The sequence below is a fragment of the Pseudopodoces humilis genome, chromosome 2 (assembly GCF_049639895.1).
Source record: "Pseudopodoces humilis isolate 2021_Gansu_Grassland_sample_001 chromosome 2, ASM4963989v1, whole genome shotgun sequence".
Taxonomy (NCBI): domain Eukaryota; kingdom Metazoa; phylum Chordata; class Aves; order Passeriformes; family Paridae; genus Pseudopodoces; species Pseudopodoces humilis.
The window spans coordinates 88,978,903-89,000,691 of NC_142201.1; the positions used below are offsets into that span (position 1 = coordinate 88,978,903).

Here is a 21,789-nt window from a genome sequence, read left to right on the forward strand (position 1 = left end):
CAATTTGTACAATAAAAGCAAACCCCCTAATCTACTTGAAGCCTGTGTAAAAACTCTGTCATGTTGTTATTCCCTTCCAACAGCAAAAGGCCAAATCTGAAGCCAGTGCTCACACAATAATTGCAAAGAATCTGGACATGATTATTGGGATTTGGTTCAACAACTTTACAAAGGTGGAGCTGGGATTTCTTCTTGTTTTTTCTTCTTTCCATTCATGTTAATTTTCTGTCCTCTTCCACTACAGGTTAGAAGCCTAGAAGATCAACACGAAGATCAGCAACACTGAAATACCTAGATTTTAGTCCAACCTTATGGAAACATCCAATGTAATCTTTTCATTTATTTCATCAGATTAAATGAGAATAAATATTTTGCCTTTTCCCTGTTAATGGGAAAGGTGGTCCAAAAGTTGCACAATCTCCTGTCTGAAATGCAAACAGTGGAAAGATTGCTGTATTTCAACCCTACTACAGAGCAGTGCTGCATGGTTCCCACTAAATTTGTTTTTAAAAGGGATTAGGTTTCTAATAACCTGTGCTGAGGCACCTGAAATATTTTTCACGTACTGGGAATGCACCATGTTTCAACACAGTCAACTATGATTCTTCAGGAGCTGCTGACCTGCTCTGATCTAATTCCTGAGTTTCTGTTCGCTTTCACAATCACAGGATTAACTTTCTGTGTGCTCACCTACCTTAATAAAGCTGCAAATACCAGATGGGGGTAGTGAGTACACAAAGTTACATTTGACGAGAGAGGGATTCTCATACCCTCTTGTTCAGTCACACATGAGCACCTTCAAATGTTCATCTGCTCATCTCTCTTCATACTGGAAGAGATGGTCTTTCCCCCTCCTTGTTCCCACCTACACAGCAATGACTAAGAGAAATCTCACAGACTCCTTTTGAGCCACCATATTTGTGTGTCCAAGTGCAGCTCTACTCCCAGTTCATGAATTCATTTCTCACAAGGTCCTTTCCTGTGCTTCATCCTTTTTCCACCATGTGACATGCTGAGAGAGATGGGGAATTTTCCTTGATACATGCAGATGACTTGTTCTCTCAACTCTCAACTTCAGAGTGACCGAGAATCCCATGACTGGGCATTAATAGCAGCTTTCACCAGTGTAAAACATGCATGCCAGTTCTGAACCCTCACATCCACACTGTTAGGTGAGATACATATCCTAACAATACAGATTTAAGCTTGCCCTGTACTTCAAAGTGCTTTGCTGCCCAGGTTTGTAAATCCAGGGAATTTCATCCAAGAAGGGGCAAATTGATGTCCCAAGGACATTAAAATTCCTATCAGAGGACTGCTGGCACAGGACAGAACCCTTCCACTTAAAGCATATGCTGGGCTCTGTCAGTAGCCACCCAAGTCCTGCTTTAGTGCAGACCCACCACAAGTGATACAAATCTGAGAACCACAGGGAAACTTCGAGGACAGCCTGTGGCAGCAGCTACAGAGAGAACAACAACTCTCCAACACCTAAAAGACCTTTTCTCCAAGGATTCTTCCCTAATAGCAGTGACAGCAAACAGAAAAAAGTGAAGGAATTCCATCTCTTCCAACTCAGATCAGAGGATACCCATCATCATTATAAAACGACTCTGCATCCCAACCTACTTTTCTGTATCGCCATTTACATCCTTCTCATCAGGCCCTGAGTTCATGTGCCCGTGACTGAGTTTTTCTTCCAGGCCTCCCAGGGGATCATCAAACAGCAGCTCATTGCACAGCATCCATAACATCTATCTCCCTGTCATTAAGGTAAACAGAGGCACAGTCAGCCTATCTCTTTTGGTACCTGGTTTTGGCATCTCTCTCCTCAGTCACCTCAGCTGACAGTGCACTGTGGTGTCACAAGCCACCTCTCCATCTCTAACACTTGTTTTTCCAGCAGGCTGGTGCATTTCAGCAGCAGATAATGTGGATATCAACTGATTTTACCAACAAAATGGATCATCCTACAGTGCCTCCTCTTCCTTCTAGTAATCCCTCTTATGATGGTCTATTTTGGGAGTAGTGAAGGAAAAGTACAGAATAAAATTAAATAGAACAGTGTAAGTCAGGATAGAGACATGTTTGACTGCAGCTGTTTGATCACAAGTTTCATCCATATCGGAACAAATATAAAATTATAGGGGCACCCAGAAACAACTGGCAGAGCTGTATGAAAACTCCCATTTCTATAGAGTCTGAGACCCACCTGGAAATGGAGCAGTGTACTCCTGTGAATTACCCAGACTCTGAAGAAGCAAGTGAACAATCGTCCCCTGACAAAGTTACTTACCAACAACAGAGGTATAATTGTTACACTTGAAGTGCTGCCTAGAGAATAACCAACTGAACTTCTGGCCTTCTGCATAACTACTACTAATAGAGAAACTAGGTCAAAGACAGCAGTCAGCCACAACTGGGATGCAACTAAAAATCCACATGAAACTCAAGTTAGAAGTTCAGCTCTGAGTACCTAAGTCAGACACGTGAACCCAACAGTCAGCAAGTATCCGGAAGCAGCTCCCACCACATCTCCAAACCAGTGACTACTGGTAAAAAACACAGCATGTGCTATAAATTAATACCAACAGCAGCAGAGACCTGTTCACTTCATTCTGCCCCACTGCCCCTGCTATGAAAATAAATAATTTTATCTGATACAGCACAAGTACAACATTGCAACAGATCAGTGCAATTTCTAAAACCTGGAGCAAGTACAAGGCAAACAATCCAGGCTTCTCATGCTTGGTCTGCCAGCTCTCCAGAAAAACTGGAATCTGGGATGGCAGCCCTTTCATTTGCTCCCACTGATTTTATTCTCTGTAAAAAATCCTTTGAAAACTGACACACAGATCAAGGCAACTGAGGATTTACAAAAGAAATACCAGGACAAAACACTATGAACAAAATTGTTTCATAAAGGAAATATAAATATGCCTTTAACAGAGTGCAGCCATGTTTCTCCCTGTCCCACTGAAGAGTGAGTGGCTGTAGATCAAGTCCTCACACTTCAGCATCAATCAGAGAGCTTTTCCCACAGGCCACAAGCCACCAGCAGGTGTCAGTGAAAAACCTTGCCAACTGCCTTCCCTGGACAGAGCATGGTCTCACCAGCAGTCTGTGTGCTACGTTCCATTGAATCAGAACAAGCTGATCTCAGGATAAATCAACTCCATTTCTAACAGGCACTCCACTAGAGGAAGAGCACGTGCCTTTGACAGCCATCTCAGAAAGAGTCCAAATGCATCCATCTGGAGCAGACTACAGAGAGTCCATCTCAGAGACAACCGTTCTGAGTTGGGTTTACATGCTGGGTTATACCATATGAGGAGGGGACAGACTTTGTCCCAGCCACTGGACATCATCACAGATGTTCAGCCACAAGAACACTTCTGTGGTCAGCAGTGAGGCTACCCGAGTCCATCCAGGTGCTCTGGGTCTTGGGCAGCAAATGCTAGAGCACTGCAAGAACCATTTTCTCTTTCTTCTTCCTTTTTCTCTTCTTCTCCTCAAAACGTTCAGTAGCATCAGCAAAAAACGTCACCTCGTCCTTGGCCTCAATCTCCCTCTTCAGGAACTGGAGCCCTGCCATGTTGAATCCCAGCACATCCTGCAGAGACAGACCAGCACCACACTGTGAGGCACATCCCAAGCTAGTTAGGGGGCAGAGTCCTGCATTGGCTACCCTCTACTAAGAGATGATGAAGATGAGACAATTGACAGATTAGAGGAAACAACATTAGTTTAAATGTAAATTTCATCTGATCAGGAGAACAGTCAGTGCTGCACTTAGTTCCCCTCAGTTCCCTCTTAAGAACAGCTATAATCCACTGTATTTTCTGAAAGACAAGTTGCTGTCAGGCACCTGAAGCTTCCTCTGGGAAAATGCACAGTCTGCACTGAGGTAGCAGCCCACAGAAAAGCCTGAGAAGCAGAACTCTGCCTCCTACATATTTAGAAACTAGCAAGCCAAGATCCAAACACATTCATCAGAAAACAAAGTGCAAATGAGGCAGGGAGCACAAGTATAAGCTCACCACTGGGTACTCTCACGTGAGGAGGAACATAAGGAAAAGGCAGCCTGTTTGCAAAAGAGGATGGTTTAAATGAGCTCAGACCCCCAAAGAGCTTCCCCACTAGACACCACAGATAATTCATGCTCACAAACATTGTCTCATCCCATTGTTCTAGATCCTGGAAAAGGGGAGGGTGCAACACTCACCCGAGCCTCACTGACTCTGGAGATGGTGGTTTTCTTCAGATTTTCTATCACTGTCACCAGCATCTGGTTGCTTGTGATCTGCCCAAAATGTATCCTGGGAACAAAGCAGGCAGTGTATTGCAGCATTGTTATTAGAAACATCACAAAGACCCTCTCCTGAGCCTCTGCATGTTCTGGAAATATGGGGCTTTTTAAATTAGTCTTCCCCAGAGCAGCATTGGACATGGATAGGCATGGACAAATTCATCTGGAAAAGCTGTTTTCTTAAGTTCAACAGTGTATCAAGGGGAAGGTCTTTCTGAGGACACAGGCTCTACAGTGACTCTGTGCCACCAACAGTGCCTTGTCAGACTTGATGGGGGATATTTTCATTCCAGTAAGACTCGGGCCACCAGGACCAGCAACCCCATCTGGGCATGTCAGCACTCTGCATCCAAGCAGTTTATCCACACACATTTACTGTGGGCTGCAGAGATTCCTTGTCTCCTGCAGAGACCACACATTTATTCTCAAGGATGCTTCCCAAGTGTTTCAGGCCCAAAGACTCAGAAGGAAGCCCAGATACTGTCTGGGCAAAGGACTCACTTGAGCAGGAAGAGGAGAGCTCGGCACAGTAGCTCAACATCTGAGCCCAGCTGAATATATTCATTGAAGAGTCTGAGCAGATCAGGGACATAGGAGAAGGGCAGCACTAGGAGAGACTCTTCCAGCTCACTGAGGGAAAAAGCAAAGGGACACAAGCTTTAGCCTCAGCCACTACACTGCTACAGATGAGCAGGAAACAGATCCACATAGGTGGGTGCTGGTACTCAGCTGTGCTAACCATTCTTCACTGCTGCCCGTGACTACCCACATCTGCACCAGATGTCCTGCATCTGCACAGCCCAGGCACCTTGTGGCACACGGAGCAGGCACACAGCCCTTCCTCCTCTGCATCCCCAAACTGCTCTCCACGTACATGTGCATCTCCAAGCAGCCAACCCACATCCAGAAGCTTCAGCCCACACTCCCCGTGGAAGGAACACTTCCCATTCCCCAGTTCCATGCATGTTCCCAAAGAGGCTGTCAGGAACAGTGCTAGAGAACTCCAGACTCTCTAGCACTGCCCATACCTTGCATGAGAGACCACTCAAGGACCCCAGCCAGTCCTGGGCCTAGAAACCCAACACTCAGTCACAAATCTGTTCAGCAATAAAGCTCCTGGGACTCACCTTGACCTGACCTTCTTGAAAACTTCCAGCACATATGCAGAAGGCTGCAACAGAAGAAAGACATCAGCCCTGCTTAACAAGAAACATTCCAGGACCAACATGCCTTAATGACCATTTCACACAGCTAAAAACACACCATCACATCTTGTGAGACAGACACATCAAGATGAATATAACAAAGAGGAAAACCTTTTAGCTTCAGTCAGCTGCCTTTCTGAGTTCTCCCTCAGGCTTCTCAGGGTACTCTGCACTGGTGAAGCACATTGTGAAGAATCTAATCTACATTCAACCAACTAAATAATCTCAATTCATGTCAATGAATCTTGTACAAATTGGAAAAAAGGCTTGGTAAAACAAATTATATATATAAAACCTTATACAAAACTCATCTCCCAGACTTAATTCCTACTACCCCTTTTTATCTGCTGAGTCTGGCAGATGCAGAACAGAGCTGGGAATTGGGAAAGTGCCTCTAACTACTAAGTCATAGGATTTCATTCACTTCTGTTAAGTCTATCCAACTTACAATTAAATAGACCTATAATCACGGAGGAAGGGACAGAAGGGCTCTTGCAAGGTGGTTACAGGTAATTAGAAGGAAGACAAAGGCTGTTTCATCTGGCACTGACATTCAGCTTTGAGCAACCTGGTCTAGTGGGAGGTGCCCCTGCCCAGGGTAGAGGTGTTGAAACCAGACATCTTTAAGGTCACATACAACTCAAACCATTGTATGATTGCATGAAAAGGGGAGAGTGAAAAAACAAGTATCTTCCTAAGGGTACTTAAAAAACACAGCCTGGGAGTGTGTATTGGAATAAACCAGGAAAACTAATCTACTCAGAGTAGTGGATGTTTATTTATCAATGAAATCCACACATCCATGTCTATTTTGTAGTATGTCAAAAATACACAGAACTTAGTGAGAAAACTGTTGTGCAGTAGTATGACATGAGTGAATAATGGCACCAGCTCTAGCCTGCAATACCTGGGCACTGAACTACCAGGCAGAATTTTCTCGATGTATTCAGTGGGAATAGGAACAGAATCAGTAGCTGGTGTGTGTACCACCACATAAATAAACCTGGAAAAGGTTTGAACCACCATTCCTATATCTTGGGTAAGACTGTAAACCCCTGGCTCATTATAAGGAACATCATAAAGTCATGGCTACCATCAGGGTTGTTTAACCCTGACAAGGTTAAACTTTTGTAACACACATGCATGATATTAAAAAATAAAAGAAAATTTAAAAAGCCCCATCAACATAAAAACCCCAAATTATGTTCACTTTGCACAAACAAAACAAGTTGAACTAAGCAGTCCTTCCCTAGAGCAACCCAGCATGTTGGCTCAGCCAGCAAATGAACCAGGCCCCACTCCAGCTGAGAATGGACTATACAATGGCCTGGGCATTCCACTTACTGTAATATTTCCATAGGCACGGAGGATGGGATTGACAGGGAAGGGAACCTGGAGACACAGAATGGGTTAGAATGAGGCAGGTGTGTGTGTGTATAAATGCATATTCAGAGCAAACTTCTACTTACAGTAGAAAAGAGCTATTATTGTCTTCCTGCAATTCCCACACCTCCACCCTCTCCAGAATGTTGCTGAAAGCCTCATTTGAACCACCAGAAAATCTCATTCTCAGACATGTATGACTAATTCAAACATGGAAGAATTTTCTTCTGCTTCTTGTCACCTTTCCCACTTCTATCACAGCCCCCTATTCAGCAGGGAGTGCTGAGATGAAGGCAAAGATGAGGCTTTAGGATGAATCTGCAGCAGCACACTCTTCCAGAGACAAAACTTATATACTGATACAACTTTAGGCATAAAGATCACTGGGAAGAACACACCCTTAATTATGCCCCAGAGCATGGTGCCATTTACTTCTCCAAAAGATTTGAGCAAATGTCTGCTGTTCTCAGCTGTTCTGACTTTATCTGCATGCTAAGCCTTTCCCCTTGAGCTGGAAGGATACACCTAACACACTTTGGGATTTTTACATTCCTCACTCTTTTACCTCTTTTCCTGCAGCTTTGCATATGGCATTGTGTTCCTTTAGTTTTGCCATCTCTTCTCTGTACAGCTCGATAGCTTCCATGATCCTCTCAGCCTGTGCAGCACAAGAACAGCACATCAGTGACACCAGACAAGCCAGGGCAAGGCTCAGCTGGACAAATACAGTTGGAAGCAGAGGTGCTGACAGAGAACACCACATGGCATCATCCCTGACAACCTCTATTCCAGACTGCACCACTACCCTGAACACACAGGTCATGTCCTGAAGATGTCACACACCATCCACATCCCCTCACTGCCCTGGGTGCTCTCTGCTTGCAGTTCAGTTGTTTTTTTGACCACCACCCTCAGCAAGCAGTGACCCTTTGAGGCACGAGCCAGGGTCAGACCATTTTGACTATTCAGATTAAGGATTTCTTCTGAAAATCACCCAACTGTTGAAATCTGCAGCCATGGAATTACCCACCCCCACACCTTCCTAGTACATCTCCCATGTCAAGCACCACAATAGATTTCCACCTTCCACAGATGCCCACTGGAATGCACAGGCCTTCAGGGAGAGGCTTGATGCCTTGAGAACATCCCAGCTGCCTTGTGCTCCTTTGGGATGCAAACTCCAGAGGTCAAGAGCAGTTCTGTCTGTCCCACATGTGACAGGCAGCTGCAGCTCCAGGAACCCCACACCTCATTCCTCTCAGGAGGAAAAAATTCCTGGTGTGTGACTCCAAGTCAAAATTGTCCCTGTTGGTTTCTGAGGAGGACAGACTGCCTCTGCATGCAAGAGCAATCTGCCCTTAAGTGACAGCACAGGTTACTCTTCAAACTGATGCTATGACGCCGTGACAGCCCCGCTTGAGAGACTGGTAAGGCACAAAGGCTGTGGTAAGCAGAGCCACAGCCCCTTACCGCTTTGATAGTTTCAATGGTCTTCTTTCCTGCCAGCCCTGTCTCTCCTTGCCTCTCTCCAGCCACCTACAAAATACAAAATACAGAGTAGCAGTTCCATCCTTCCACAGTACCGCAGCCAACTGCACCATGGTGCAACAACAGCTTCAGCACCACCTTCCCCCCATGCCACCTCAAAGCAAGAAAATGATCCTTTCTCCCTGATACATCTTCCATGCCTCTTACAGAAATAGTTTTCCCAGAGTTTGTACAGTCAGACTGACACACATTCACATGATAGAACTCACCACAGGCTGCTCTTCCTTTGCCACACTCTCCTCATATTCAGCTTCTCGTTGCTACAGAAGATGAGAACACAACATATTAACAACAGCAGGGAGCAAGGCAAGGATGCAAGTCCCTTCCAGATAGGTTGAGCAAGGCAACTTGGAGGGCTTCATACTGCCAATTGCATGAAGCCAATTCCAGGACCAATCAGCAGAGACCAACAATGCCAGCAGCAAAATGCCCATTTTTCCCTGGTCCCAACCCCACAGTGAACTCTAGTATCTCCCACAGAAAAAGAAATCCAGGTCTCTGCTCTGGATACAGGAACAGCCCTCCAGGATCCCACCAAGCTGAGACAGACACCATAGTTCAGTACCACACCTTTCATCAGTCACACAACACAGAGGGAACAAATCTAGTAAATCTAGTAACCATCAGCCAGGATTGTCCTGGGCTGCAAAAGGAAAATCATCTCTCACATGAAAGGGCACCAGTTACATCACGCACAGTTCACTACTCATGCATTCATGCCCATCTTGCTATTCAAACTTGACCCAAAACAAACTTTTCTGGAATCTGGAAAAGAGCTATTATCTCTGTCTCTCCTTTTACCGAACAGAGGGCATCAAGGTACAGCTTGTGCATCAGTTCTTGCAAACAGGCTGGGATAAAAAAAACCTCAAACATCTATTGCAGGTTTCTCATCCACGCCTGCTTCTGTATTTCTACCTCCTTTCCCTCCTCCACCATGGTTTGAGAACTGCCTTACCAAGGGGTGACAGAAACAGGCTTCTTGGAGGGATCCAGCAAAAAGACAGAGTTAGAAATTGTTCCAAGGGAATCTCCAATTGGATGGGTGAAACAAACACATCAGCCAACCCTGGTGGCTCAGTACTGGTACAGGTGCTCAGACAGTCTGGAAAATCTCTTTCCTTGGCAATGTCATTGTATCAAGGCAAGTCTCTAAGCACTCTGATATAGCTTTAAAATCATCCTGCAGTGAGCGAGGGGCTGGAATAGAGATCTCCAGACTTTCCTTCCTACTGAAGTCCTTCTGAGTCTATGATTCCTCACAATACATGCTTGAATGGAATAGAAGGAGCTTCTTCCAGCACCCCTGAGCTCTGGGGCCTGCTACTGAGACAGAATGGACCTCTCACAGTTGGAATAGGGATAAATTGTATTTAACAGGAGCTGTGCCCTCCATCCCTCCATATCATCCACCTGCTGAACTGCCTCCCAAACACACCTGTGCGGAAAGGCGCACAAGAGAATGTCAAAGACTAGTAGAAAGCCACTACAGGCCAAAACCAAAAAAATTGTCTGGAAGTTGTTTATGGTAGGAAAGATGCAACTCTCACCATCTCCCTCTCCTCTTCCAAAATCAGTGGCTCCCTCGTCCTTTCCCAGAGGCGCAGGGACTTGTCATGGGATGCTGACACCACATAGTCTCCATTGGGACTGAGTGCCAAACACCAAACCTCCTGGTGATGCCCCTGCACAGATAAGGTAAGACATTAATATCACCTAACTTCCACCCACTCATGCAGGGATAATGCTTCCTTTCAACAGACTCCAAAACTTACCTCCAGTGTCTGGATATGTTCAAATTTATCTGCATCCCACTGCTTAATCTTGCTGTCTTTCCCAGCTGTGAAGAAGAGATGGGATTTGGGCACAAACTGCAGATACATCACACTGAAAGAGAAAAGGGCTCAAATTTACCCACTTGGGGAACACTGCAGAATTCCAACTGCAGTAAGACAAGTCCACAGCCCAGAGATGCTGCAGGATTTGACTAACCTGTCATCATGGGCAAAGAGAGAACGGTGACAGTCCCCAAAATCCAAGCCCCAAATCTTCACATTCCTGTCAGCAGAGCCAGTGGCAATTAGAGTCCCATCCTAGAGAGCGACAAAGGAAGAAGGGTGTGGGGAGCTGGCTGGCAGCCCCAGGAGGAACTGCTGCTGCCCCAGTGACTCAGCACTGCTGGCTCCTGAAATGTGGCCTCCTGATCCCTACACCTCCTCCCCAGTGGCCCATGCTCTGGTACTGGCACAGCCCATTGACAGCACTCTGGCCTTCCTCTGACCCTCTGCAGGTATTTGGTTATATCCTGACATTCTTCTTGGCTTTCAATAAGCTTCATTCCAAAGATTCCTCAGAGGAAGATGCAGCCCAAGAATGAACAGGCACGAAGGGGCTGCTCCCTCTCAGCACCTGCCCTGGGCTCCCACTAACAATTCAGGCTCGTCTCATGCAGTAACTTTAGCAGAAAGCAGGCTGTACCTGTTACAATGAGTGTAAGGAACCATTACAGCATTTTGATTTCAACTCACTCACAAAATGTCCCAGGGTCAGTTCTGTCAGGACCTCAACTCTGATACCCCTTCCAGCAAGCACAGGGCTGCAGAGTAAGAAGGGGCTTGCTGTGTCCCACCCAGAACCTGCTAAATCAGGAGCAGGGAGCTGAAAATAAACCATTATCCTGGAGGCCTTGATGCCAGCAGAGGTTCTCACAATCATCCACATCACCACAGTCCCACGTTATACAGCCCTAGTGATACTTACATAGCAGATATCCATACACAGCACTGGCAGCTTGTGTCCATACAGAGAAAGGAAAAACTGAAGCAGAAGAAAGGTGACACAGTTAGACATGCTGGGTAGAGAGGTGAGCAAATCTCAAGCTCCAGGCTACTGCTCTGCCTCAGGAGCTGTTTTTCTAGCACTGCCACACTTTCATTCTTGCCCTGAGCAGTTAACAGCAGGGTCCTGAGGGCAGAACTGAGAATAAGGTGGAAGTAGCCACGCAAGCTGAACTAGCTCTGTTTGCTCTCTAGCTAATTCCGGTGCCAATCACCAGCATCAATGGAGTTCATTTCTGTTTCTCTCCACGTAACTTGTCAGCACCAGTCCATCTTGTGTCACTCCCTAACATTCACATGCTAATACACAGCTCACAAATCCACCACACTTCTCACGAGGAAGGCTCTCCTCCTGCAGGCTTTGCCTCTGCCATGACCTGTTTAACGCCACGTGAGATACATTCATCCCCACCTTCACAGTGCCTGACAGATCTGGAGTACTGCCACATCTGCAGAGTTTAGAATGAACCTTGCCACCTGCAGGCTCAGAACACCTTTTAAATGAAAAATGGATCTTCCAGTTCCCAGTGTGGAACAACCATGGTTCTGTCAGGTTTTCCATCAAACAGGCTCCTGAAGGAGGATGCATGTTCCACATAAAACAGACACTTTTCCTTTGTATTTCTGATCTTGCAGGCTACAGTTACATCCCTTCCTGCACAGCATCACAGCCTGTTTGGTCATGCACCTTGAGTGTGTCAACGTAGAAAACCTTCACAGTGCAGTCCAGTAAGGAGACAGCCAGCAGCCTCTGGTTCGGGCTGTACCGCACACAGAGCACGTCTTCATCCAGCTGTAAAATGCGCACATGTTTCATGGAAAGCCTGGCAACAAGAGGAAAAAAACAACTGTTATCCCAAGCAAATAAACCAGGAAGAGAAATGGATACAAGTCCCACATTGCACCCTGGGAAAGCAAGTGAATTCTAACATGCAGCACCTCATTCCTCACTCTAACAGGACTGGAAATAAGCAGGCTCTGGTAGATGATGAACTTCACTGCTACATGTACGGGAACCATCTGCAGGCCCAGCTGGATTAGACACTAAACTCACACACACAAAAAGGGATCAGAATGAAGCAAGTGCTCTTCTCTAGCTAAGCTTAGGTCTTCTGAGCCCACACTCTCCTCCATGCGCTCCACACAGATGTCATGGACAGTTCTTGCAGTGCACAGCAAAGGCCAAAGCACCCATGAATGACAATGGCACAAGGTTTATCTTCTCACCTTTTCTGAACACTGTTCTCATCCTTCACAAGCTCAAACTCCCAGAACTTGACACATTTATCAGCACCTCCTGTCACAAAGCCATGCTGTAGGGGAAAACAAGAAAATTGCTGTGAAACTAGTTCCTATCACCCAGAGAAAGTCTACAGCAAGGAACTGCCAACACAGAGGAAGTTTTTGAAATGTCCCATATTTCTACACCATTAATGATTAAGTGGGCACCACCAGGAGCTCTGGTTAAAGCACACACTGTCTGAGTAACAATAACAATTTCAAAAGCTCTAGCTTATTTTGGAGGTCTAAGACAAAGACCCCAAATATCAAACAAAACCTGGACTGAAACTTTGGGATTGAAAGCTGTCGTTTCAGCTGCAGGTAACAACATGTTTTCGATTTGTGGGCAGCTTGAGACTCTCACTGTTACTGTATAACACACAAATTACCACCACCCTACAACAGAGCTTTCTAAAGGAACAGCAGTCCAACACTGTACATTAAGAAGAATGGTAAAATCTACCCCATATGTTTTCATCTGTAGGGTGGATGAATATCAGGCAGATTATTTCTTGCTATGGTTTTGATTCCACTAGAAAGTTATTAGACACTACCAGCTGCATCCTCCACCTCTGAGGATGACTGTTTCCATGCTTCCATGGAATAAAGAATGTGGTGCAAAACAAATTCCATGGTGCAAACACAGTACTATAGGAAGGAATTGCATGAAAAAATGTGCAGATGACACTTAAAAGGGTGTCTGAGTTACCTGGTCTGGTGAAAGAGCAATGGACCATACTGCCCCGTCGTGGGCATCAAGTGTCTCTATCAGACTGCCAGAAGCCAGGTCATAAAGCTGCAGCTTCCCTGTCTGGGGAGAAAGACATCACAGAGGAAGAATCAGCCTCTGCTCACAACTCGTGACAGCTCCTGGCAGAAGAGCTCCCTACCACCCATGTCCCCAGCTTTAGCCAGCTTCATTAGGTGGCTGTTACACACAGATGGCCAAACTCCTGACCTCCATCAGGGCCTTCCCAAAGCTCTCCTCTGCTTTCCACCTCAAGCCACAAGAGCTCTGTAACAACTCTGGGAACACAGCAGTGTTCCAGATCAGGAGGGGCAGTGCATTTTCTGTGAGGCTGCCTTAATGACATTTTCCTAACACATTCCCAGACCTGGGCAGCCTGGAGTCAGAGGGCCACTCCTTACCTTGGTCCCAATGATGACCTGCCGATCTCCAGGGATGAACAGTGAGCAGAGTGCATACTCACACTCCATTGTCCGGATGCACTGCAAGGTCGACCTGTGGACAAAGAGTCCAAAACCTCTTATCACACACAGAATCTGGCCTGCCCTGTGAGACAAGCTCCAGTGTGGCCTCTACCTGCAGCTGCCTTTCAGCTGGCGTCAGAAGATAAGCCACCACCATCCTATTGACCCAAACACTATCCAGCACTACCCCAAACACTACCCAGCACTACTGCTAACAGCGTTTCCCATGAAAACATGCCACTATGTCGTCCACCATCATGACCTATTGCTGATGTGAACTAGAACTGAGCTCCTAATTTTAAACAGCATTTCGGGAAGAGACTGAGTAAAAGATAGTGTACTCAGGGGAAACTGAGCTTGAAATTGGCACCACTCAAGAAACACTGGGACAGAACTCTACATCAACACACAACACTCTAGATCAATGCAATAGCCTACTCAGTCTAATACTAGATCCTTCAGATCAGATGTCAAGAAACCCACATGTTCCCTAAAGAACAGGCAATAGCTTGGTTAGGGTAACAGTTAATACCTCTTATTAAAAATGAAAATTCAGGAAAAAAAACATAGCAAAATACAGTCTATACTCAACTGCTATATACAACCTTTGTGTTTAAACCTTCTGTTAAAATTTTAGATCTCTAGTTTCTCAGTTTTCCTAATAAGGATAAAAGAAAAAATATTTTCTATTTATTTTCTTTACTTCATTCACTGCTTTATCTCTTTCTTATCACTACTTTTCTTAACACAGCATCCCTCAATTCTGGGAGACAGACACAACCAGACTGTGTACCTGTTCCAAATCTTCACAGACTCTGCAGCTGCTGAGAGAATGGCAATGTTGTCAGAGCTAAAAGCCAACGTCCTGACATCACTGCGGTGGCCTCCAATGGTTATCCTGGACACACGGACAGCCTGGGGCACTTGTGCTGACAGGTCCAGGTTGTACAATTCAATGACATTGTTCTGGAGCAGCAGTACCATCTTCAGCTCTCCTTTTGGAGAGAGTATCAAGTCAAATGACCTGTTTGGTTAGATAAAACCAGAGCTGTACACAGGAGCAATAAGACAAAGTGTTGGACAGATCAATTATCAAGAACAACTGAGACAGAGGAATATAGACAGAGCACATCCAAAAAGCAAGTGCACACTGAACCACAGAGGTGTGAATGGACTGGAGATCATGGCAGGCCTCTCCCCAACTCCAAGCTAAACATATATTGAAGAAAAAACTCCTTCCTCCTCTGCCTGCACTGAGCCATGCAGAGCTCTCCCCAGGTAGCAGCATAACCACTCATCAGACTGTACAACAGGCTTTACACTCACTTGATTTTAGAAGAAGCTTTAACATTAGTGACGCGCTGAATCTCCTCCTGCAGGCTCAACTCCACACTCCTTTCAGGCTCCTCTTCAGAGTTCTGTCTGGAAATGTCAGATAAGGGAAGAGAGTCAAATGACCCAGCACAGCCAACACAAACTAACACAGCGACAGAGAAAGCACAAGGAAACCACTTAGCCTGCTGGAAACAACTTCCCTCTCATCCAGCAGTGCTAACTACATCTAAGAACAGGGACAGTGAAGGGTGGACAATGAAGTTCATGCCATTATGCAGACTACAAAAGACACAAACTGTCCTAAAAAAGGTAACCTCCTCTGGAGCCAAAACATAAAGCACATTACAAAAATGGATACAAAACAGTCAACAGAAGCTGCTTGAGAGCAAGACCGGCTTCTGCTCATCTCCTATCACTGACTGAAAGCTCTCAGTCAAGGCCAAAATGCATTTCTAGATTTACCTGCCCCGTGCTTTAGTTTCTACCCTGGAGCCAGACCCTTCCCTAAGGGCTGTTCTGAGGCACCTCTTAAGTGCCAGGATACACAGAGACACTTAACACAGAGTAACCACTAAGGAAACTCTCATCTGTATCTCTCTCATCTGCTGTACAACAGGAGATGAAGTATCAGACTCTCTGTGACTTCTCAGATTAAACTCTCATTCCTGCATTGTGCATTGCCTACCAAGAACTTACTTTGATGTACTACCTAGTACAAACACCAATGTCAAGAAGAGTTGAGTAGCTCTGAAAAACCCATTTTATGTCCATTTCTTTACACATTTTAGTTGGTATTTTTTCAAAGGGAAGACTCAGAAAGGAAGGTATTTTCTTAGTCTCTGGAAGCAGTGCTGCTCAGACAAGCATCAAGGATGCACAGAATAATCAGCCCCAAAATAAAACAGCTAGCACAAAGAGAATGGCAAGAAGCTTGGAGTTCAACTACTGTTGAGCTTTACTGGAAAGCTTTTCTAACTGAAGAGCTTTTTTAGAGTCTTCTAGACACAGACAGCATCCGAAAAAATTACTTACTTGGCTTTTTTCCTTGCTTTCTTCTTTTTCTTTTCCAATTTCTTTTGGATTTCCTCTTCAGAAAGGACAGAGAACACTTCCAGAACAGCATCTGTTCCCTAGAGTCAGAGCAAACAAATTCAAAGGTATGCAAAGCCCTGGCTGGCCTTTACAGAAAGTACCCAAGGTTTCTACCAGTCTCTCCTCTACAGTAGCAGAGCCCCCCATTACTCACATGGCAGGCCAAAAACTTGCCCATCCGGTCTGTGCCAAGCGTCACCACCCGATCTCTCCCTTCCCGCATGATGGATCCAACTTTGCTGCACTTAACAATGCGCTACAGGGGAAGAAGAACAAACTTGGGTCTGAAAAGTCAAAGCATCTTCTCAAGCAAACTCAAGAAACCTGCTGACAAGGGAAGTCAAGGAGAGGGGGAAATGAACCTACAGGGTCCTGGCAAAACAGTTACTAATGATAATAAAGCGACAAAACAAGCATCTGTGTGAGCTACAAGCTTATCTCCTGTTTTTTTGTTGCATTTCAGCTGAAGTAATCATTGGCAGTCTCAGTGGAAGAATAACTTTATTGGCAAACCATAGCCATTTAATCCACAATCCATCACACACACAAAGCTGATTTTTTATGCTACAGAGGCAGCAGAGCTCAGTCAAAAGAGGCAGAGAAGGTGGGAACAAACACTCTTAAACAGGGCATTAAAGGGAGAGAAAACCTCTGGAGAGGAAGCTGGAAAATTAGTTAATAAAGTCAGGTATCTACCACAACTACAAGCAGCCTGAGATTTGAGCAGTACCCCAGAAAGTTCTACTAGAAAGACAGATTCAATAAAATCTCCAGTCAGCAGCACAAGTGGGAATGGCTTTCTGCCATCCAATCTCACACCATATTTCATTACAATGCAACTCTGACTTCGCAGTTTCTGCAAAGCTGAGGATCAGTACTGAACTCAGCAGCTGCCAACCAGCTAGGAACTATTTCATTTCTGTGTTGTTTGATGAAACAGCTCTATTAGCACTGTTTAAATTTATACATTTGCTAGTCCTTCTCAAATAGAAAGCAAAGAAAAACTGTCAATGGAGAATAAATCTGTGGCTGTTTTGGTACACATACTTCTGCTGATGTTTTGCAGGTAGATGAGACAGCAACTGCTGCTGAGGAAGGTGTTATGGAGCAAGACAAGAATTACCACATTTTCCCAAACAGACTAAATATGACACTCAGGATATAAATCATGCAAATGGAGTTAGATAAACCAGCTCAGAGACAGCACTGAAAACTGATCTTACTTCCTCAGGATGCTCATCCAGCTCTAAGGTCTCATCATCTTCAGTGTTTTCTTCTGCTCCAGGTGAAGAAGACCCTTTGCTTTTCTTGGATTCTGGCTCATCAGGATCTTTTACCTGCTCACAGGGAAAAAATACAAACAAAAGGAGTACGTTAACTTCAAGATCTATAGTATTGTGGTTTCTGGCTCACACTTCATTTCCCTGGAGATACAACTAGTTAGCATACACTAGAGTGTCCTACAGCATTCCTGTAGGCACCAAGCACTCCGTGTTCTCCCAGGATTATCATCCACCCACAAGACTGTCTTCCTCAGCTGTAAGTCAGAAGATCTGACCGTGGAAATCTCACTCTGCAAGTGCCCACAGCCATAGCTTCACTGGAAAGCTCAAAACACAGGAAACAGCTAAGCCCATCCCATGAGCAGCTCCTGGACCGCTCAGATAGCAAAGATATTGCTTTGGCTGTTTCCCAGAACACCCACCAGATTTGAATATATTCCAGTTCCATCTCAGTTCAAAGACAAGCAGCTGGGCAGGGGCTTAGGGGTTACAGAGGGAATGTCTTACCTCCTGGATGTATGTGAGATCCCACACCCTCAGCTCACTGTCAGCGCTCCCAGTGATCAGACGCTTCTCTCTGGACAGCAAAGCCATCCCCCAGACCTGTCAGGAGGCACAATGTGAGGAAGTGACTCCTTCAACTATCATAATAAAAGGTACATCTTTTATTGATTTATTTGAACAGCAACCAATAGAGAATGGATCTAGCTGGGACATCCTCTGGGGACATAAGCACAGTAATTGTCACCCACTCTATCTGATGACATCTCCTGGAATGTTTGGAAACTTCTCATTTGCTCACTCCTAAAGCCTAATGAAAGTAAAATGTATGATGGTACCAGCTTGCAACTCCTGAAAGCAAGGAAAGCCCAGAGTGAGCCATGACAGCCCAAGACCCTCCACCCCAACAGCTCCCACACATCCCCTTTTTACCTCTGCTCGGTGTCCAACCAGAGTTTTGAAGCAGTGCTGGGTGTCCAGATCCCACCATTTCACCAGTGTGTCTTTGGCACTGGAACAAAGAAGAAAAACCATGAGGAAAGACTCCAGAACTCACCTTTTTTCTAAGTGGTAGAAATACAAAAAAATCTAAAATATGTCAGAACATATCACAGAGCAGCTGCTCAAACATTGAATTTTTCAAGCCAAACAAAAAAGGCACAACAATGCTGCAAAAAGGTATCTGTCAAGTCACTGAAGCTGACCTACAAATATTTGAAATTGCATTAAGAAATGGGAATCATCTACCAAGCCAACAAAATACTATTTCTCCCATCTAAAAAAAAAGCAAAAGAAAGTAGTTTTAATTTTAAACTGAACTGATTGCATGTACCTTTCTCTTAACCTAGTAAACAGCACATTAAAAAGTAAAAACTTAGTGACTGATATTTCAGCAAGAATATCTCCTGTCAACCATTTATTACTAAAGGGATTCAGTCAACTTGCAGCTCATTTAGTTGAATAACTAAAAATCAAATAAAAGAAACCCTATAATCTTTTAATTAATTTTTGTATTTACAGCTTATAAGAAAGTAATTTTTCTGTCACACGGCTGTGTGAATTACACATACAGAAGGCAAGTCTGCTCAATTCTTCAAGATAAACAAAAAAAAAACCCCAAAACTGTTACATATATAATGAAGATGGTATCACTATTCTTTGTTACAATAATTTCAAGTTGATGGATTTACCAACAAGTTAAACCCTTTTCCAAACACTTTTTTCCATATGGCCATTTCAGTTCCTCTAAGACTTGGATTCACGCATCAGACTTAAAAAATACATGGATGTGACAAAATCATATTCAAAGATGCTGATGGGTCTGAGATACCACAAGACAAGAAGGAAAAGACAATTGGCTGTAACACAGAGGATGTCTAAATTGCAAATACAATCATTTCTGCTTTACTGATCAACAAAAAAAATTGCTCTTAGTTTGGCTCACCAAGTGACCAACAAGTTCTTCTCCTTCAAGAAAAGGACTTCAGTGACGACGTCCTTGTGTCCCCTCAGCCGGTACAGGCCACTCTCATTGATGACATCCCACACGATGACTTCTGTATCCTGGAACAGAGAGAATGTCTCCATGGGACTGGCCCTTGTCTCCGCAAAACTTCTGCCATGGGACTGAAAAGATTACCTGGGAGCACACTTTCTCACTCTGAATCACAAGGAGGATTCATGCAAGTGACATTGCTTCCCCAAAGGATGTACCACTGTCCCAGCTTGAGACACTATTGCTATTCCTGATCTCACAAGATTCTTCATTTTAACAGCTCTACCAGTGTCCTACTCCTACCTGCAGCCCCTGCTGCCCCTCTAGCCCTGGGCTCCCCAGCTTTTCCCACTGCTATCCTCTGGCTGTGGGCAGAAGCCACACTTAAAATACTGAACATTTCAGTGCAGGTCAGCCTTCCCCATGGAGCATGTCTGTGAAAGGGTCATGCTCCAGATATCAAAGCCTCACCTTTGAGCCAGAGACCAGTCTGCCACCCAGGTGGTCGTACTGCAGGGCTGTAACTGCAGCCCTGTGCCCATTGAAAGTGATAGCTGATTCTCCACTTAGGAGGTTGAAGACACGGATTGCTCCATCTTCATACCCAACAGCCAGGTGCAACCCATCTGGAGAGGGGCAGAGGCAACTGACTTGCTGCTTGAGACCCTTAAGGATAAGAACCTGCAATATTTTAGGACACAAAACATGTATAATGTTGATAAATGACATGTCAGAGTCAGATACTTATAGAGCAGAGAGAATATAGTCTACTCTTCTCCCCAACTTCCAACTGAGTACTTCTGCCACTTTATAAGCTCATTTTTCAACTTCCTGCACCAAATACAGTATCATTAATCCCATTTTGCAAGGCAAACAGCAGCTAGAAGTGAAGCAATTTCTCACAATCAAACAGGAAACCGGTGCAGAACAAGCCCTGGAAGTCAGAATCTGACATTTCTGCCCCCACACAATAAGTACCAGAGAGCAAGAAATATTGAGAGTTAAGTTGGATAGTTTCTTCCTGACTCCATCCTCTCTTGCTTGGCCTTTCTCAGGTGTAGGACAGAGCAGCTTCTCAACAGACTGCACCAAGAACTTGAGAATGATAAAAAACATCTCCAAAACAACATACCAGCAGTCAGCACTCCAGAAGCTGTGAAACAAAACCAGATTTCAGTTTGTAGTGGACAGTAGTACTTATGGTGATTTCTGAATCTCACAGGAGACAGTGTGTGGCAAAGTCCTTAAACTTACAGCTCACAACCTCCCTGTGGGATACAACTTTTATACAGGATACCAGGTGCCACAGCCAAAATACAAACTCTATGACATCCCTGATCTGTCCAAGAACATTCACACAGCCAGCTCAACTGGGAGCACTTTCCAGTTACTGTGACAACTATTACTCTTCCACAACTGTGGGCCTGAGGCAAATCTCAAGGGATCCACAGTGATATTCAGCCATTTCAAGACCAAGTCGAGATAAAATAAATTACTCTCACAGTAAGAGCAGAGCAGCAGGACCACTACTCTCTCCCTCTAACTACTGATGGCTACAAATTACTACCAAAAAAAAGCCAAGGGTGAGAGTCGCTGCATTCCAGATATCCATTATCCAAATCATCCACGGCCTTCTCTGTTCCTTGTGTGCTGGTGCTACCTGTTGGATTTCAACAAATGCAACCCTTATAAATCCTTTAAACAGAAATAACCAATTACTATCTTGTACCCAGCGAGACTTACTTGTAAGAATCCAACACTGCAGTATATTTTGGACTACTCAAAAGGTAAACACGATGCAGAATCCTTTTAGTGCAGTGACCAGCTTGGAGAACAGGAAGACACCAGCTAGAGCTGCAGGCTCACCCCATAACCGAACCTCACGCCGTGCTCACCCTTCCCAAGAGGCGGGGAGGCTGTGCAGGTGTCTCTTCCCTCCCAACGCCGCTCAGCACCACACATCGTTTCGCTTCAGGCGGCCTGAAAGCCCCGCACGCTGCACCCCAGCCCTGCCCCGCCACCGACCTCCCCCGGCACGGCATCCCGTGTCCCACCTTCTCTCCTTTCCTTGTGTCCCACACGAACACGTGCTCGCAAGCCGGCACGGCCACGTAGCGGCCCCGCTCGCCGCGCAGCGCCACGAAGGCCACGCCGGCCCTGGCGCTGGCCACCAGCCCGAAGAGGGCGGCGGGCTCGTAGCGCAGGTACTGCCGCGTCAGGCCCATGGCGGCGGTGGGGAACGCGGCCCACGGAAGGATCGGGGAGCCGCGGCCGCCACACGTGCGGCGCTCCGAGCCCGCCGCGCTGG

At 45.4% G+C, this 21,789-nt stretch overlaps 2 protein-coding genes across 2 annotated transcripts in view; one reads left to right on the forward strand and one right to left on the reverse strand.

The window, feature by feature from the left end:
• Nucleotides 1-2,708, forward strand: part of SPAG17 (sperm associated antigen 17) — an 83,577-nt gene extending 80,869 nt beyond the window's left edge. The window contains exon 48 of the mRNA XM_088051306.1: nucleotides 245-2,708. The gene's annotated coding sequence lies outside the window, so the exon portion shown is untranslated. The remainder of the gene's footprint in view (nucleotides 1-244) is intronic.
• A 193-nt stretch (nucleotides 2,709-2,901) lies between these two features.
• WDR3 (WD repeat domain 3) lies at nucleotides 2,902-21,766 on the reverse strand. The gene is made up of 26 exons (XM_014253469.2): nucleotides 21,536-21,766; nucleotides 19,953-20,162; nucleotides 19,431-19,549; nucleotides 18,419-18,497; nucleotides 17,993-18,088; nucleotides 17,426-17,539; nucleotides 16,357-16,458; nucleotides 16,143-16,240; nucleotides 15,102-15,197; nucleotides 14,569-14,799; nucleotides 13,713-13,806; nucleotides 13,273-13,374; nucleotides 12,510-12,595; nucleotides 11,971-12,106; nucleotides 11,206-11,262; nucleotides 10,438-10,538; nucleotides 10,221-10,332; nucleotides 9,996-10,130; nucleotides 8,655-8,705; nucleotides 8,368-8,433; nucleotides 7,463-7,555; nucleotides 6,859-6,906; nucleotides 5,437-5,480; nucleotides 4,811-4,939; nucleotides 4,226-4,319; nucleotides 2,902-3,613 (listed from the first exon to the last, which is right to left on the reverse strand). Exons 1-26 carry the CDS (start codon nucleotides 21,704-21,706, stop codon nucleotides 3,458-3,460), a joined length of 2,820 nt encoding a protein of 939 aa, XP_014108944.2. The 5' UTR covers nucleotides 21,707-21,766; the 3' UTR covers nucleotides 2,902-3,457.
• Nucleotides 21,767-21,789: the final 23 nt, after the last annotated feature.